A 19,906-nucleotide genomic window follows, 5' to 3' on the forward strand; every position below is an offset into this window, starting at 1 on the left:
TTATTGTTATGTGAAATGGAGAACATATATGTAGATTTGAGTTTAGGAGATTTCACTTAAAATTCTCATTCTGGCTGGGCATGGTGGCTCACGCCTGTAATCCTAGCACTTTGGGAGGCCGAGGCAGGTGGATCACGAGGTCAGAAATTCAAGACAAGCCTGGCCAAGAGACCAGCCTGACCAATATGGTGAAACCCTGTCTCTACTAAAAATACAAAAATCAGCTGGGCGTGGTGATGGGTGCCTGTAATCCCAGCTACTCTGGAGGCTGAGGCAGGAGAATTGCTTGAACCCGGGAGGTGGAGGTTGCAATGAGCCAAGATTGTGCTGTTGCAGTCAAGCCTGGGCAACAGAGTGAGACTTTGACTCAAAAAAAAAAAAAAATTCTCATTCTACTCGGGAGGCTGAGGCAGGAGGATTTCTTGAACCTGGGAAGCCAAGGTTGGAGTGAGCCAAGATTGCAAAACTGCACTCCATCCTGGGCAACAGAACAAGACCCCATCTCAAAAAATGAAAAATGTACAATTTGGTGAGATTTGGCGAGATTTGGCATATCTTGAAATCCATGAAACCATCAAGATTATGATGATATCTATCATTCCTAGAAGTTTCTTCCTATTGCTTTGTATTCCCTTTCTTACCCTCCTTTTGTATACATACCCTTCCATCCCCACTTTATAGAGATATGCTGTCTCTATAAATTAGATTGCATTTTTAATAATTTTATATAAATCCTATAATCATATAGTCTCTTATTGATGAGTATTTATTGTATGGATATATCATGATTTGTTTATTTACCTATTGATAGACATTGGGATTGTTTCTAGTTTTTGGCTACTACAAATCAAGCTGCTATGGACATTTTGTGTGTAAGTCTTTGTGTGGACAAATGCTTTTTCTTTTCTTTTGGGTAAATACCTAGGTGGAATGACTGGGTCACCTGACAGATTTTCCAGAGTAGTAATATTTTACATTCACATCATCAGTGTATGAGAGTTCTAGTTTTCTACCTCCTTACCAACACTTGGTGTGGCCAGTATTTTTTTTCATTTTAGCCACTCTAAAATCACTGTTAGATCATTGTGATTCTAATTTGCATTTCCCTAATGACTTTTTAAAATTTTGAGACAGGGTCTTACTCTGTCACCGGGGCTGCAGTGGTGTGATCTTGGCTCACTGCAGCCTCTGCCTCCCAGTCTTAGGTGCTTCTCCCACCACAGCCTCCTGAATTGCTGGGACCATAGGGTTGCATCACCACACCTGGCTAATTTTTTGTGTGTTTTTTGTAGAGGTGTGATTTCATCATGTTGTCCAGGTTGGTCTCAAACTGCTGGTCTCAAACAATCCTCCTGCCTTGGCCTCCCAAAATGCTGGGGTTACACGTGTGAGCCACAGCCTAATCCCAATGACTTTTGTCACACATCTTTTCATATGCTTGTTTGGCATACTTATATCTTTGATAAAGTGTCCAAATCTTTGCTATTAAAAAATAATTGTTTTCTTATTGTTGAGTTTTGAGAGGCGTTGTGTTTGTGTTTCTGATACATGCTTTGCAAAGATTTTCTCCCTAGGTTGTGCCTTCTCTTTATTATTCTCTTAATAGTGTATTTCTTTCTTTTTTATTTATTTTTGAAATTTTGTTTATTTATTTATTTTGAGACAGAGTCTCATTTTGTAGCCTAGGCTGAAGTACAGTAGCGTGATCTTGGCTTACTGCAACCTCTGCCTCCCAGGTTCAGGCAGTTGTTCTGCCTCAGACTCCTGAAGAGCTTGCAACAGGTGCTCACCACCACACACGGCCATTTTTTGTATTTTTAGGTGAGATGGGGTTTCGCCATGTTGGCCAGGCTGGTCTCGAACTTCTAACCTCAAGTGATCTGCCTGCTTCGGCCTCCTAAAGTGCTGGGATTATAGGCATGAGCCACTGCACCCAGCCTTAACAGTGTATTTCTAAGCACATAAATTCTTAATCTTAATAAAGTTCAGTTTATTAACTTTTTCTTTTGTAGATTGTGCTTTTCCTGTTATATCTAAAAAAAAATCTGTCTAATCCAATACCACAAAGTTGTTCTGCTATGTTTTCTTCTGCAGATTGTATAGTTTTAGGTTTTACATTTAGGTCTATGATTCATTTGGAGTTAATTTGTATATATGGTGTGAGGGATGGATGGAAAGTTTTTTAGATATAGATATAGGTATATCTAAAGAACTTTTTTAAAAAATCACTCATGCTTGCTTCAGCAGCACATACACTAAAATTGGAACAATACAGAGAAGATTAGGATGGCCCCTGTGTAAGGATGACATGCAAATTCTTGAAGCATTCTATATTTTTCAGGGAGTCTCAGACCAAGGAGATGATTGAAGAGTACTTCAAATGCAAGAAATGAACAGATAAATCTTTGGCTCAGAAAGAAAATTAAAAAAAAAAAACTTTGGCTCACAAAAAATAAAAATGAAAACACTCATATATTTAGCTATAGATGGATATATAATAGTATTATATAGGTATATCTATAGCCATATATATGAGTGATATTTTTAAAAAATTGCAGCACCATTTCTTGGAAACAGCTATCCTTTCTCCACTGAATTGCCTTTGCACCTTATTGAAAATTAACCATACATATGTGAGTCTCATTTTGGATTTTGTTCTGTTTCATTGATCTATTTGTCTGCTCTTATGCCAGTCCCACACTCTTATGGTGCATTTTCAAACAAAATGTAATACTATGAAACCTATATTGCACATAGAGACACAAAACAGAATAGTGGTTGCCAAGGGCTGAAGAGCGGAGAATGGGGAGTTATTTTTTAATGAGTTCAGAGTTTCAGCTTCATAAGATGACAGTTCAGTGGGTAGCTATTCAAGTGGTAGCACAACAGTCTGAATACTTAATACCACAGAAGTGTATACTTAAAAATGGTTCAGATGGCAAATTTTATATGTACTTTACCACCATTTTGAAAAAATAGTTTGAACCCCAAACTGTCTTTGTTTTATTATTATTATTATTATTATTATTAGTAAAGATGGGATCTTGCTATGGTTTTTTCTGTTTTGTGGGTTTTTTTTTTTTTTTTTTTTTTCAGAGATGAGGTCTTGATATATTGCCCAGGCTGGTCTCAAACTCCTGAGCTCAAGCAGTCCTCCCGCTTTGGCCTCCCAAAGTGCTGGGATTACAGGCATGAGTCACTGGCATCCAACTTAACCACCTTTTTTTTTTGAGATGGAGTCTCGCTCTGCTGCCCAGGCTGGAGTGAATTGGCTTGATCTCAGCTCACTGCAGCCTCCACATCCTGGGTTCAAGCGATTCCCTTTCCTCGACTTTCTGAGTAGCTGGGACTACAGGCCTGTGCCACCATGCCGGCTAATTTTTGGAATTTTAATAGAGACAGGGTTCTGCCATGCTGGCCAGGCTGGTCTCAAACTCTGACCTAGGGTGATCTACTCCCCTCAGCCTCCCAAAGTGGTAGGATTACAGGTGTGAGTCACTGCACCCAGCCTTTACCACCATATTTAAAAGAGCTATTTTGTAGGATGCCAGTACAAAATGGATAGTCAATTTCAGTTGACTGATTTCAGAAATGAGACCCAGAGTGGTTATCTGGTAATTAATTGATGGGGCAGAGATTTGAAACTGTAGCCAGGATGCCTGTTATTTCCCTGTTACTCAACTACCTAAGAATTGTAATACTTTTACCCAGCATGTTAAAGCTTGAACTTTAAAATCTCCAGACTTAAGAAGTATTGTAAATCAGTCCTTTTAGTAATAATGGCTTGCTAGTGCAGAAATGAAGGATAGTTTGAATTTATCCTCCCTGCTCCCTGCGTCTTCCTTTTGCATGCTTATCCACTTCCGTTTCTTGAAAATTTCTAATCTAAAATCTCAAGACTTAAAGTTAACTCTACTGTTTTTGTTTTTTTTGGTACTTTTATTGTGGCAAAGTATAATAACATAGAATTTGTAATCTTAACCATTTCAGAGTCTACAATTTAGTGGCATAAAGTACATTAACATTGTTGTGCAACCATCAACTCCATTCATCCATCCATCTCTAGAACTTTGTCATCTTCCCAAAATGAAACTATGTACCCATTAAATACTAACTGCCCATTCCCTTTTTTCATTACCTTCTGGCAACTGTCATTCTACTGTCTGTCTCTATGAATTTGACTATTCCTAGGTACCCCATATAAATGAAATTGTACAGTATTTGTCTTGTTGTGACCGCCATATTTCACTTAACATAGTATCCTCAAGATATATTCATGTTGTATCATGTGTCAGAGTTTTCTTCCCCTTTAAGACTGAATAATATTTCGTTTTGTGGATATACTACTTTTGTTCATTCATCTGTTCATGGTCGCTTGGGTTTCTTTCACCTTTTGACTATTGTAAATAATGCTGCATGAACATGGGTGTACAAATAATCTGTTCAAGATCCTGCTATCACTTCTTTAGGATATATACCAAGAGATGAAATTGTTGGATTGTATGGCATTTCTGTTTAATTTTTGGAGGAAACACCATACCGTTTTCCAAACCACTGCACTGTTTTACATATCTACCAGCAATGCACAGGGGTTCTGTTTCTCCACACTATTGCTGACGCTTGTTCTTTTCCTTTTTTTTTTTTTTGATACAGGGTATTGCTCTGTCACCCAAGCTGGAGTGCTGTGGTGTGATCTTGGCTCATTGCAACCTCTGCCTCCTGGGTTCAAGTGATTTTCCTGCCTCAGCCTGCCTAGTAGCTGGAACTACAGGCATGTGCCACCATGCCCAGCTAATATTTGTATTTTTTTCAGTAGAGGTGGGGTTTCACCATGTTGGCCAGGCTGGTCTCGAACGCCTGACCGCAAGTGATTCACCTGTCCTGGCTTCCAAAGTGCTGGGATTACAGATGTGAGCCACTGTGCCCGACCTCTTTTATTTTAAATAATAATTATCCTAATGGGTGTGAAGGCATATCTCATTGCGATTTTGATTTACATTTCCCTAATTAGTGGTGTTTCACGTCTTTTCATGTGCTTATTGTCCATTTGTACATCTTCCTTGGAAAAATGTCTTTTTAAGTCTTCTGCCCAATTTGAAACCAACCTGGCCAATGTGGTGAAACCCCATCTCTACTAAAAATACAAAAGTTAGCTGGGCGTGGTGGCTTGTGCCTGTAGTCCTAGCTACTTGGGAGAGTGAGGCAGGAGAATCTCTTGAACCTGGGAGGTGGAGGTTGCTTGCAGTGAGCCGCTGATGCAGTGAGCTGAGGTGGCACCACTGCACTCCAGCCTGGGCAACAGAACAAGACTCCATCTCAAAAAAGAAAAGAAAAAAGAAAAGGCTGTCTTTTTCCCATTGAATGGTCTTGGCACCCTAGGTGAAAATCATTTTCATTTGATCACATATACAAGGATTTATTTCTTGTTTTTTCTATTAGATTCCATTGGTCTGTATGGATAGCTGTAGTAATTAGATTTTAAGATTAGATCATTAAAGGAATATATGAAAAATATTATTGAACTGCAACAGTGATGAAAAGAATGTAAATTGAATAACCAAACTATTGTATTCTATTAAGCTGATCCTCAAAAATTATATTAAAATTATAATACCTAATAATTGTTACCGTTCCTCAGTCTGTCACTCTCTAACACCAATAATAGGAATGTCCATTGGAACAAATGTCCTGGAGCAGAATTTGACACTATGTAAAGCCTTAAAAATTATGCACCCAGCAATTCCATTTATAGGACATTTTTTTAAGAAATTTGTCATGGATACCTGGGAAAACTTAGATATAAGGAGTGCTCATTTTAGTGTTATGGGGTGCTCATCTTAATATTATAATAATAGTGCAAAGTTAGAAGCCATTATGTCTATAAATAAAGAATTGGGTAATAAATTATATTCACACAAAGTTGGGCAGCCATAAAAATACTGACATTGAAGAAAACTTTACAATAAATGGAAAGATATATAGCATGATTCTATTAAAATGTTCGGTTTAGGCATTTAAAAAAACCCTCAAGCTTAATGTGTTGCCTGTTACTGGTGGTCTGTTTCTGGGTGGTGGTATTATGGGTTATTAAATTTTTGTTTTTACATATATATTTAACAATGTTATGTTACTTTTATGACAAAACAGCAAAAGACATTTTTTAAAAATGAAACTAGAAAGCAGAGTTAAATCTAGTGGCAGAATCAGTATCTAAAAATAATCTTAGTAGGCTGAGATTGATGGACTGAATCCAGTGAAATTTAATCACAATGAGTGAAAAAACTTTAGATAGAGTAATAAGTCAGTCATATTTCTGGCCTTGAAAAACCACTGATAACCAATATAGAAAATGAGGCAGGAGCATAGTGGCAGCATATGTTAAAGATTTAGGTGGTGTAATTTACTCTAGCCACTTAACTTTCTCATTGTAAGCAGCCAGCTGTTCTCGCCCCGTTTCATTTCATCTCACTCAGCTTAGTCTCTTGATGGGAAACCTCCATCAAGAGGTGCTTCCTCATTACTGACATTTAAGTCTCTTCACTATTTACTCCCATCTGTTCTAGTCATCTAGTTGTCTGTTCATCTTTTCTGAGTTTTTTCAAGTTCTGTCTTTGGAGTCCTCTTCCCTCACTTTTGCTCATACTTCAGAGATCCATCTCAAGTGCTGCCCTCTCCTGGAAGTCTACCTCTTGTAGTGCAGTGACATTTTACTGAAATGTATAATTCTGGGAATTTCACATGTTGAAAAATTTATGTCGAGGTTTCTTGCTTTATGTGCAAAATTTGAAATAATTCAAACCCCTCTCTATTAGAAAACATGTAACTTCCTATTGCCATAGCACATACAGCTTTAAAAATAAACATTAGCTATATTTTGTCAGTTTTGTGTGACCCACCACCATTCTGAAGTACAGGATATCTGTCAGTGCCATTGCTGGAAAACATTCCCCAGAAGCAGTCACTTTAGAATAGAAGTTAAATATTGTAAACTCTGGAAGAAGGCCAGATGATGACCATGACACAACTTGCTGCAAAGTATTAAAGCTGATGCTGCGGGTGAGGGGGCACAATTTAAAAGCACACTTAAAATAGTTGAATTGTGAAAAGGCATAAAGAAAGCATGGTGATTAAGTGTGGGCTGAGAAGCCAGATGGCTCTAGTTCAAATCCTGAATCCAACACTTACCTATTGGATGACTTTGGCCAAATAGCTCAATCTCTCATGTTTCCTCATTAAAAAAAAAACAAAATTCCCCAAAAGACAACTTGACAGTGGATCCTCATTTTTAAAATGGGCTGATAATAAATCACCTAGCTTATGAAGTTGTGCATAATAAATGAGTTTAGTGGCCTGTGAAGCTCTTAGGAAGTGCCTAACCCATACTGTGTGCTCAATAAATATAACTACCATTATTTCATTAGGAAAGTTAGTCCTAATGTGAAATTTAAATTGGAATTTATCCTTTGCATTAAATGTGACCATCCTGAAAGAAATTCTCCTTTCTTGATAGTTTGAAAGAATAATCAGGATGCTACTAAGCTCTTTGAAACCATGTAGTGAGAAACATAGAAGGAATTGAGGGTGAGGGGAGATTTTTTTTTTCCTTTGAAAATGTAGTCATGCTTATTAAAGAAACTTGAGAAGTTTAGAAAAGTATGACGATAACAAAAATTGCTCATATTCCTATTACTGCCTTAATGCTAACCACATAAGCATTTTAGTCAATGTCTTCTAGTCATTTTCCCCTTGGACATTAATTTTAACATACAGACATATTGCGATTTATAACACATATAGAGAACTGGAGGTTATTTAGCCTAGAGAAGTGAACCATTATAGCAGTCTAGATGAGGGATATTGGGGACCTATTTTAGGTCAGTGGTTACAGAGATAAAGCATAGAGACAGGAGACAAAGATATTTCTGAGATAGAATCAACAAACTTTGGTGTGGTGGTTTCAAAGATAGTTTTTTAGCTCTGGCTCCTGAAAGGAGACAGATGGAACATAGGAGGAAGAGCATACATATTTGCTGGGAAGATGTTTGGGTTTGGACATGCTAAGTTTGAGATTTGAATAGGACATCCAGATGGAAATATGTAATATAGGCAGTTGAGGTATACAGCTAGCAAGAACTTGAGAGAATAATCTGAGGGTAATCTGCTTGGGATATGAATAAGAGGACCTCAATAAGAATGTTTACAATAGTCAAATATGGTGCCTAAGTGGTCTAGTTTTTTACGTATATATTTGACCCCTTCGTATATATAGCCTTTGAAGGAATAGAGTCTCCATCCTTACTTCCCAGCACAGTGCTGCTACAATAGTAGGTATTTGTGGAGTAAGTGAGTTTACTGAAACAAAAGAAAGAGTCCATTAATTTGATCTCTTTAGAATGAACCTGAGGAGATCATCTTTATCATTTATTGCCCCTTTTCTCTTTGGTTGTGAATTAAGTTCCTAAAGAGAAATAAGAGACCATGGCTGAGTACAGTGGCTCACACCTGTAATCCCAGCACATTGAGAGGCCAAGGTGGGAGGATCACTTGAGGCCCAGGAATTTGAGACCAGACTGGGCAACAAAAAGACCCTGTTCCTACAAAAAAATTTTTAAATTGGCTGGGCATGGTGATGCACATCTCCAGTCCCAGCTATGCAGGAGGCTGAGGTGGGTGGGAGAGATGATCACTTGAGCCTAGGAGGTTGAGGTTACACCGAGCTGTGATCGAACCACTGAATTCTAGCCAGGTTCAAGCAATTCTCCAGCCTCAGCCTACCAAGTAGCTGGGATTACAGGCATGCACCGCCATGTTCAGCTAATTTTTTGTGTTTTAGTAGAGATGGGGTTTCAGCATGTTGGCCAGGCTGGTCTTGAACTCCTAACCTCAAGTGATCTGCCCTATTCGGCCTCCCAGAGTGCTGGGATTACAGGTGTGAGCCACCTCACCTGGCCCAGTTTTTTTAATGCATGATTAGGTTGAAAGGATGACAGCCATTCCAAATAACAGGATGGCTGTCACCCTTTCAACCTAATCTTGCATTTAAAAAAAAATACTAAAAACAGAAAAATTAGCCAGGTCTGGTGGCACACAGTTGTGATTCCAGCTGCTGGGGAGCCTGAAGTGGGAGGGTCCGCTTGAACCTGGGAGGTGAGGGTTGCAGTAAGCTGAGATTGCACCACTGCACCTCAGCCTGGTCAACAGGGTAAGATTCCATTTAAAAAAAAAAAAAAAAAAAAACCTGGCCAGCCACAGTGGTTCACACCTGTAGTCCCAGCTACTTGGGAGGCTGAAGTGGGATCAACCAGAGGTTATAGAGTGAGACTGTCTCAAAAACAAACAAACAAAAGTGATAATGAAGATGATTGATTATTCCAGCGATTCTTCACATGCCCAGACTATGCTTATACTGGGTGTGTCAAGAAATCTCACTACTTAATTTGACCAATACGTGAGGGGGTAAAGATTTAGGAATATAAAAAATGCAAATTAGTATAGAGCAAACTGGAAGTTCCATAGAGTATTGAATCTTTGAAATTTGTGTAACTTGTGGAAGTCTTAGTGGAATGTCTGTCAGAAGTTATTAGATTGGTAGCAAGAGCATTCTAAGTGGGCAGGTGGATTGTGGAAAAGCTAACCCCATCTGTATGCACCAGGTCCTTCTCTTTGCACGCTTTAGTTAGCAGTTGGTTAATTTGCATGTGTGGTTTCAGCCATCATGTTGTATTGACTCATTCTGAAAGCTCTGTGAGGATAGGCACCATGTCTCCCCTATCCCCCGCATCTAGCACTTTATGTGTGATAATCTATTGAAAAATATTTGTCAAATGAGTAAAGTGGTGAACGTGTTCAGCAGACATTTAGTGAGACTTGAGAATGTCCTGTGGGTGTGGAAGTGGGTAGAGGAGTAGTAAGCCTATAAAGATTGATAAGACATAATGTCTGACTTTAAGGAACATAAAATCTGGCACTAAATAGAAATTTTTGAAACTCCCTGGTTCTTAGATTAGCCAATGCAGACAGTAAGTAACTTACTGACCTAAACCAGAATTTTTTTGTAACATAGATTTTAATAAATTTCTTAAGGGAGATTAGGTGAAATCTTATTTATTTAACAGACATCTATTCTGCATCTCTCTCTACTAATTGAGCTGGGAAGCAGGATTGCTTAGGGGTCAGTTTTACAATCTTACTCAGTGTTTTCATTTTATTAAAATTAGGGATTTAGTTAAATGGTGACATGATGATGCTCTTTTGAAATTACAGAAGCCCATTTTTCTAAAGTGACTGTGATCAAGTAGCAAGATACTTAATTGAGTAGGTGGGTACACTAAAAATAGCTCAACTGACTGTAATGATTTAGGTATGCAAAGATCAGGTAATGCAATATATTAGTTAAGATAACTTTTACTGTATATGGTATAATGGTCTATGGTATATTTCCTTGTAAGATTTTTTTTAAATTTTAAAGTAATCAAGATGATGCTAACAGTTACCAGAACTCATACAGGGAACATTCATGTGAAAACTAAAGTGCAGAAAATCCAGCAGAATTCTATGCTGCTATTCTAACTATTTGTAGTTCTTTAGGCAGAAAAATCCAAGACAAGAAGTTAGCAATCTTTGAAGAGATTATTCTGGGGTAATGAATTCAGATAAGATATATTTTACTCAAGTTAAAGCTATCTTCTGAAAATAAGACTTGCCTATAGAAGCATCCCCAACCAAAAGCCTATTAGGAACTCCCTAGCCCAGTCAGATAGTATGAGTATTCCAGGGAGAAAATGGCTATATCCTGCTTATGTTAGGCTATAATACATAATTAAGGGCTTAACTAGATACACCAATTAAGCATAGGCAAAACCTAATCAGCTGTGAGAAGAAAGAAATATATGAACAAGAGAGAAAACTCCATGGAACCCAGAAGGAGGGCCCCCAAACATGAATTTGGCAGTGATTTTTCAACACTGTCTGGGGAGAACATAAGCCAGCTTTCCACCATCATTTGAACAAATTCTTAGTGATAGGACACACATAATTTATCAGGCTTTATTGTGGTTTCATTTTCTTTTGGTTTAGATTCCATACTTACCAGATAACTTCTCAGGTGCCACATTATGAGGAATAGGTGGTAAGAGGACTCTCTCCATCATTGTAACCCAATAAATTGGCATTTGGCCTATATGTTAATTTTTAAATAAACTTTATAAAAAATAAATGTTTATTTTGTTAAGCATATGCAGCTAGTATAAAAATATAAATATAACACTGATCTTTTACAAATTTGCATAAATTACCTTTGGAAACCTAATTAATTCCATGTGTCCAGAAACAAACAAAAAAAAGGATTTTATGGAGCTGTAGAACTGAGAGTCATACTCAGAAGTAATTCGTCTCTTGTTGTAGAACACAGAGATCATAGTCTTACTTTTATGTACCCAGTGCTTGGCACATGGTTGAAAACTCATTATTGAATTTTAGAGATGGTAACTCCAGACCTATAATGAGAACAACTATAGGCATTTTATGCCTCTACTCTTAGAATTATTCTGACATTGAAAAAGTAGTTCTGCCTTTTCTTTAACTCAGCAGAAATAACTCATTAAGTGATGAAAATAGAATCTTCTGAACAAACCAGAGCCTTAAAAGGCAAATAAAAATTATATGCATCCATTAGAAAAGAAATAGGAGAGCGATGTGATGCATATGAGGACAAAGACAATCTGTTTCATTATTTTTATTTGTAAATAATTTTTTATTTTATTTTGTAGACCTTATTGCAATATGCAAGCAACAAGAATGCATCAGAACATATTGTGTATCTTCTGGAGGTATATCGACTTGCCATTCAAAGCTTTGCCAGTGCTCGTCCATACTTAACTACTGAATGTGAAGATGTCCTCTTAGTGCTTGGCAGATTAGTGCTGTAAGTTTAAGAACTTAAATCACTCTTAAAATTGAATACCATTGGTCATATTGTTTGCCTGATTTCTCTTTACAGTGGCATCACATTTATCTTCCAAAGCACCATTAGAGTCATACCATTGAATGAAATTTCCTTCATACTCAGGTTCCCAGGAGATACAGTCCAAGCGAAGCTCCAGCCAAGCAACATTATCTTTAACTTGCCTCTAGAGTCTCTATTCAGGCTTGGAAACTGAAAATGATATATTTCTGTCCCTTAGGTATAGATTGATTTAAATGACAGAATACCTGGAAACTGGTGGTCTTTGAAGAACATCTTGGCAAAAACAGCATGAAATTCTGCAATTTGATAATATTTGAACTCAGAATAATTTTATTAGAAAAAATATCAGGATGCAGTATAAGATTACCTTTCTAAGAAAGGGACAGTGATTTAGGCTGGGGGCAGTGGCTTATGCCTGTAATCCCAGCACTTCGGGAAGTGGCTGAGACAAGAGAATCACTTGAACCTGGGAGGCAGTGGTTGCGGTAAGCCAAGATTGCAGTAAGCTAAGATCACTGCCCTCCAGCCTGGGTGATGAAATGAGACTGTCTCAAAAAAAAAAAAAGGAATATGATTTAGCTGTTGTTTTAATATTTAGCCGCATAGTAGCAGACAAAAATTACACCTTTATTGTAATTTCATCTGCAAATTGAAAAGATACAACAGCTATTCAGTTTTAGTGGGGCATCACCTTGTTCAACTCACAGATTGTTTAGTGAGATAACTTCTAGTCTAGATGGTTTATTTATTTTTCGTAGCCTCACCTGTTTTTCTTCCTGTTCTCCGAAGGCCAGAAAACCTCTAAAACCATCCCTTTATGGAAGACCAGCATTCCTGGTTTTATGATCCTATTTTTCTTTCTACCAAGTCTTAGTTTCTGTTTTACCTATTATAATCCCTAAGGGGTAAAGTATTCTGCAGGGTTTTAGAAAGGTGTTGATCCATTGGTATTTTGAGTTGATCATTATTCAAGTTATGCATTTCTTTTTTCCAAAAAAATTTCTGTTAATTTCTTTTCTGTGTCTCCTGGGTAATAGAAAAAGGAAACTCTTTCTTGCTTGGTTTTTTAGAGGTAAAGAAATGACTTTGCCAGTCTTTCTGTTTCCTCTGCAAGTGATAGAAACTTATAGATAACAGTTATATATATTTATCATTTTATAAGCTGAATTGACAATAGTATAAGCTCTTATTTTTGTCTGCTGGAATTAGAATTGTTCCTATATATGTGCCTCTTCACACCCAAATAAACAAAACTGCTTGGAATGTGATTTCTAAAGGGCTTATTATATTCTTACCTTATATTCTTACAATGTAAATTCTTATTCTTATACTCTAACAATGTAAATATAAAGCCTTGTGGTCTTTTTTTCCTCCTTTTTAAAATTGAACCATCAATATAGCAACTCTGAAGAAAATTTTAAAGAGTAAAAACATTTTAAATAGTCTAAACATATGCAAAATAGATTTTTAGTATTGCTGTCATACTCTACTTAATTATTACTGTAATGACCTTTGTATACTTACTCATTTTTATTATAGGAGTTGTTTTGAATTACTGCTTTCAGTGTCTGAAAGTGAACTGCCATGTGAAGTCTGGGTACCATTCCTTCAATCTCTTCAGGTAAGTTGATTTTAACTCAGAAAAATTTTCTGTATCCAAGATACCTAATTAATTACTCCCAGCAAACTAAAATTGAAAGCTTAGAATAAAAACAAGTTTATTATATATTGGTATTAAGTTCATGAAATGATGAAGGGGATGTATTAAAAATGGGTTTGTTTGTTTCATTTGGTTTTGTTTGTTTCTATATAGTTAAGAAATCACCAGAAAAGTTTCGTTATTCAAAAATAAAGTTTAGGCAGCATAAAGCTATCAAAATCATACATGATTATAAAGTAACAGTATTTGCATCATTTGTAGTATACTTACTTATGTGGTAACCTTCAGTATACAAAACACTATTTCATTACATCTTTTTTTCTTTTTTTTTAATCATGGTCTTTTTGAAAAGGCTAGACTATTTTAGAATGAAACCAGTAGTTTTGTTCTGGCATATGGCATTCTAGAAGGGGGCAAATCCTGATTAGGACTATTACTATTATATTAATACTTTTCAAGTATCCCATATCTGAAATGCTTGATAGTATTTTAGATTTTGGAATATTTTTATTATATTTGGTAGTTCAGCATCCCTACTCTGAAAATCCAAAATGCTCCAATGAACATTTCTTTTGAGTACCATGTTGATGCTTAGAAAGGTTTTGGATTTGGGGAACATTTCGGATTTCAGGTTTTTTTATTAGGGATACCAAACCCCTATCCTTTTTAGAGAGAAATATCTCATATTTCTTTATTCTTTTCTTAAATAGCTTGCTTGAATAAAATAGTTGCCTCATTTTCCACTTGTAAAAGTTTTTTCAGGTTTATCATGTGTAGGATTTTTTTTTTTTTAACATGCATTCAGTAAATAAATGTAGTAGGGGTACGAATAAATGTTAAGACATAATCCCTGTTGAAATCCAAAAAATAAAAAAAACTCTTAATTTTTCTTATAAATGGACAAGGCAGCAAATGGTTTTGAGGATACTTTTGGTAAGAGAACAGTTTTTACCAGAGCAGGCCACAGGTAGAATATTTCTCAATTACTATTTTCAGCTGAGTAACCCAGACTATTTTTCCTATAGATATAAAAATGTGCACTCTATAATTGATTTTTTAATTAAAAATGAGAGGCCGGGCGCAGTGGCTCACACTTGTAATCCCAGCACTTTGGGAGGCCGAGGCGGGTGGATCACGAGGTTGAGAGATCAAGACCATCCTGGTCAACATGGTGAAACCCCATCTCTACTAAAAATACAAAAATAATTAGCTGGGCACAGTGGCGCGTGCCTGTAATCCCAGCTACTCAGGAGGCTGAGGCAGGTACAGGTCAGTTAGAGACTATAAGTATGATAACCAGATACCACAAATTTTTAACTTTTCACATGGACTCTTTTTCCTCACTCCAAAGTAAAATGCGAGTCATTCTTAAGGAGAAAGAAGCCTGAGGATAGGTCAAGCTGTTAAAGGAAAATTGCAGCCATTTGTTAAATATTGCTATTAGTAAGTTATTAATTTGAAATATTGCTTTCTGTGTCAATTCCATATTTTAAGCCCTTTCTCAGCAGAAATAAATGCAACATATTGGGTGGGTGTGTGGGTGACTGTATATGTGTACTAAAGGACTGTTATATTTTAACATGAAAGTTAAGGGATGGGGAGACTTTATTATATCTTGTAGTTTTCACTTGAGTGTATACTAAACTATATTCTTACAGCTGTGAGCATTTTTGGCTTATATTTTTCAAAGAAATGTTGGCATAAATGGAAGCTTATGTTCCTGGAGAATTTCAGCAGTTGAAAAGAAGAAAAACAAGCTAGAATTTTAGAACATGGGAATAACTTCACCATAGTCAATAATCCTCACTTAGTAATGGAGGACAGTGAGACATATACGTAATCATTTATACTGAATTAAGTTTCTGACTCCTTTTCCCTTACCCTTGAATATAAGAACTTTAATAAACAGACTATTAGTAAATCCATTTTGTTTGCTGAGAAGATAGAATGACAGCTAAGAACTTAGACTTTCAGGACATTTTATATAGAGCCACCTCTCATTTAAATAGCAATTTTTAGACGAATTTAAACAATTATATAATGATTTATGTCACTAAGTAGTATTCCTGTTGTTCCTGTTAGAAGGAATAGGCAGCTTGTGTGAATACTGCATAATTTTTTAAAAGAAAGTGGCACTGATGGCCTTAAAATAATTAAATCAACAGGCGCGGTGGCTCACGTGTGTAATACCAACACTTTGGAAGGCCAAGGCAGGCATATCATCCGAGGTCAGGAGTTTGAGAGCAGCCTGGCCAACATGGTGAAAACACATCTCTACTAAAAATATAAAAATTAGCCAGGGATGATGGCAGGTGCCTTTAATCCCAGCTACTCGGGAGGATTAGACATTAGAATCACTTGAACCTGGGAGGTGGAGGTTGCAGTGAGCTGAGATCATGCCATTGTACTTGAGCTTGGGCAACAAGAGCAAAGCTCTGTCTCAAAAAACAAAAACAAAACAAAAAATAATTAAATCATCCTCCGTAAGGGCTATCAGTCAGGTCTTCAGAGTCTGCTAGTAATATGAGTGACCCTAATAGTAGGGCACTTCAAATATCCAACAGTAATACAAGGACTTAAGTTGAATTGTGGTAATAATTTTACCAGCAAGGAATTCAGGAAGACATTTTATTGTTTTTTTGTTTTTTGTTTTTTTTTGAGACGGAATTTCGCTCTTGTTACCCAGGCTGGAGTGCAATGGCGCAATCTCGGCTCACCGCAACCTCCGTCTCCTGGGTTCAGGCAATTCTCCTGCCTCAGCCTCCTGAGTAGCTGGGATTACAGGCACGCGCCACCATGCCCAGCTCATTTTTTGTAGTTTTAATAGAGATGGGGTTTCACCATGTTGACCAGGATGGTCTCGATCTCTTGATCTTGTGATCCACCCACCTCGACCTCCCAAAGTGCTGGGATTACAGGCGTGAGCCGCCGCACCCGGCCTCTCAGGAAGACATTTTAAAGGCACTCTTCAACTTAGTGAAAACATCCTAGTTTTATTTATTTATTTATGAGACAGAGTCTTACTCTGTCCCCCAGGCTGGAGTACAGTGAGTGGCACAATCTCAGCTCACTGCAACCTCCACCTCCTAGGCTCAAGTGATTCTCCTGCCTCAGCCTCCCAAGTAGCTGGAACTATAGTGGGCACCACCATGCCTGGTTAATGTTTTGTGTTTTTAGTAGAGACAGAGTTTCACCATGTTGGCCAGGCTGGTCTTGAACTCATAACCTCAGGTGATCCACCTGCCTCGGCCTCCCAAAGTGGTGGGATTACAGGCATAAGCTGCTATGCCCAGCCCCATCCTAGTTTTTTTTTAAAAAGACAGCAACAGGATTTTACAAGGCTTTGAGGATAGTCTTTTTTGGCTTACTTATTTTTAGGATATCCAAAGTATAGGTCATTTAAATTCCTAGGTGTTCAGGTATGTTGAAAAGGCAAAACTAATTTTTATATGTTAACTTAATTTTTTCTGGGTATGCTGTTCTTGTTGTAGGAGTCACATGATGCATTATTGGAATTTGGGAATAATAACCTACAAATACTGGTTCATGTTACCAAGGAAGGGGTGTGGAAAAACCCAGTTCTTCTTAAAATTCTGTCTCAACAGCCAGTAGAAACAGATGAAGGTAAGTCTTAAGACTTTATTGACTATACTGGATGAGGATTTAATTCTGAGAAAGTTGGAATTGATTATGGGTTAAAATTTTAGAAATTTTACGTGTGTATATATCTAGTCATTCTGTTTTTATTTTGAGTAGTAAAAATTACTAGCATTTAATGTTTTAAGTAAGGATTCTTGCATTTTTAGATAGTTTTTTTTTCCAAGCACATACTGGCTAAGCATTTTTTGATAGTTTTAAGTCCCTTTGCACTCATTTTAAAATTTTGCATTGAGTGACAATGTTCATACAAAGTTCCTGAGATAGAAATGAATAATCTGCTGTAGTCTTTGGTGTATGGTAGAGCTTTGCTTGTATTATTTTTATTGTAACAACTAAGGACTGTGAAAAAATTTTCTTTTTTGTTTCATTATTTCCAAATAATTGCAATTTAGTGTTTTATAGAGAAATGCAAAGAATGAAATTTTCGTTGTTTTTGTTTTGTTTTGAAACAAGTTTCACTGCCACCCAGGCTGGAGTGGCACAGTAATGGCTTACTGCAGCCTCTACCTTTCAGGGTCAAGCGAGCCGCCTGCCTCAGCCTCACGAGTAACTGGGACTAAAGGGATGCACCACCGTGCACAAGTTTTTTATTTTTTATAGATACAGGGGTTTCACTATGTTGCCTAGGCTGGTCTTGAACTCTTAGGCTCGAAAGATTCTCCTGCCTTAGCCTCCCAAAGTGCTAAGATTACAGACATCAACCACCATACCTAGTCAGACTGAAATTTTTTATTTGCAAAATTGTCAGTCGAAGACCAGAAAAATTGTGGATTCGCATTGACATTTGCATTTTAGATACAAAAAAGTATCTTGTTTGATATAGACAACAATTGTAACTTCATTTGCATCAAGTTAGTGGAAAGTTCAAAGGATTACACTCTGTTAAGTACATTTTTGGTATAAAAACAGATTTTGGAGCAATTATTACACGTTTTGAGATATCTTTAGGTCTTAGAACAAGCCATTTGGTTGTTAACGCCTTAAAATCCCAGTTAGCTTATCCATTCACCTACCATATCATGGTGTTTGGACCTCTCTCTATAGTAAGAAGATGGGCATAAAGGCACTTAGTAATTCTAGTACTTACCAGTTGCACTGATAAGAAAAAAAAATAAGGAAAAGAGCTGTTAAACAGAAAAAGATTGGTGTTTACCGTTTTCTGTTGAGGTCCTCAATAAATAGCATCCCTTTGTAAATATAGGTAGATGGGTGCTAAAATACCACCTTTGTTATTGATAAAAGCTGTTAGAGCCAGGTCATTTCAGAAACATCCCAGAATTAGGCAGATCCCTATCCAGATAAGTCTTGACTAGGGCAGAAGAGATTGCATCTTTTGTACAGGCAGGCCCAAGCCCAGGAGGAAAAAAGGATGGGGTTGAGTTAAACATCCTTAATGTATTTTCCCCTGATATACTAATCAACTATGTCATGCCACTGCTGGAGTTAACAGTAATTAATTATTTTTAACATAGGAAAACATCAAGAAATAGGGAGAAGCATTGCTTACCTAACATTCTGTGGTACCCTGTCTATTCAGTAAATATTAATTAAGCATCCACTATCTGAGTAAGACACTGAGTAGGTACATGATACCTACATATCCAAGGAATTATGTTGAGGACCACAGTATAAGTGATAGGCAACATGTAGCCTGCCTACTTTCACAATTGGCTCTTAACCTAATTTTGGGAAAATATTTAAAAGCCTTCTTTATATCTCCACTGCCTCTGCAGGCCAGATATTTAACATATTTGATGCCAAAAAGCAGTGATGTTCATCTCACTGATTGTTTTCTGTAATAAGTGCCAATTGTTGATACTTTCACCTGACATGATCAGTAAAGATACCATGAAAGAGCTGTTTATCTTTTTTCTTTTTTTTGGTTGAGATGGAATTTCGCTCTTGTCCAGGTTGAACTGCAATGGCTCAATCTCAGCCCACTGCAACCTCCGCCTCCTGGCTTCAAGTGATTCTCCTTCCTCGGCCTCCCAAGTAACTTGGATTACAGGCCTGCACCACCACGCCTGGCTAATTTTGTATTTTTAGTAGAGACGGGGTTTTTCCACGTTGGTCAGGCTGGTCTGAAACTCCTGACCTCAGGTGGTCCACCATTCTCAGTCTCCCAAAATCCGTTGATTACGGGCATGAGCTGTGCCCCACTTTTTTTTTTTTTTTTTTTTTTTAAGATGGAGTTTTGCTGTTGTTATCCAGACTGGAATACAATGGTGTGATCTTGGTTCACTGTAACCTCTGCCTCCCGGGTTCAAGTGATTTTTTCCTCCCTCAGCCTCCCAAATAGCTGGGATTATAGGCATGCACCACCATACTCTGCTAATTTTTTGTATTTAGTAGAGACAGTGTTTCACCATGTTGGTCAGGCTGGTCTTCAACTCCTGACATCAGGTGATCCACCCGCCTTGCCCTCTCAACATGCTGGGATTACAGGCGTGTGCCACCATGCCCAGCAGAAGTGTTATTCAACTGGACCTTAGGTGTTACTGTTTTTACATCATGAATTATGTACCTTTCTTTTAAATGGTTCTGAAAAAGACAAGGCAGAGAATATGGCAAAACAGTTCACTTGTTACATATAGATGGAAGGGAGGGATAAGAATTTTTAA

At 37.3% G+C, this 19,906-nt stretch overlaps 1 protein-coding gene and 1 non-coding gene across 3 annotated transcripts in view; both read left to right on the forward strand.

Moving 5' to 3' along the window:
• The window catches only part of RLF (RLF zinc finger), a 91,291-nt gene that overhangs the window by 14,221 nt on the left and 57,164 nt on the right, over window positions 1-19,906 (forward strand). The window contains exons 2-4 of one of the 2 annotated variants that reach the window (XM_035250967.2): window positions 11,769-11,923; window positions 13,505-13,586; window positions 17,117-17,249. In XM_035250967.2, the coding sequence (XP_035106858.1) occupies window positions 11,769-11,923; window positions 13,505-13,586; window positions 17,117-17,249 (370 nt within the window). The remainder of the gene's footprint in view (window positions 1-11,768; window positions 11,924-13,504; window positions 13,587-17,116; window positions 17,250-19,906) is intronic. The other variant, XM_078331337.1, reaches the window with a different exon arrangement.
• Window positions 2,236-2,338, forward strand: LOC118143348 (U6 spliceosomal RNA). The gene has a single exon (XR_004727575.1). It is a non-coding gene; the product is annotated as a U6 spliceosomal RNA (small nuclear RNA).

Source organism: Callithrix jacchus, chromosome 7, assembly GCF_049354715.1.
Source record: "Callithrix jacchus isolate 240 chromosome 7, calJac240_pri, whole genome shotgun sequence".
Classification (NCBI taxonomy): domain Eukaryota; kingdom Metazoa; phylum Chordata; class Mammalia; order Primates; family Cebidae; genus Callithrix; species Callithrix jacchus.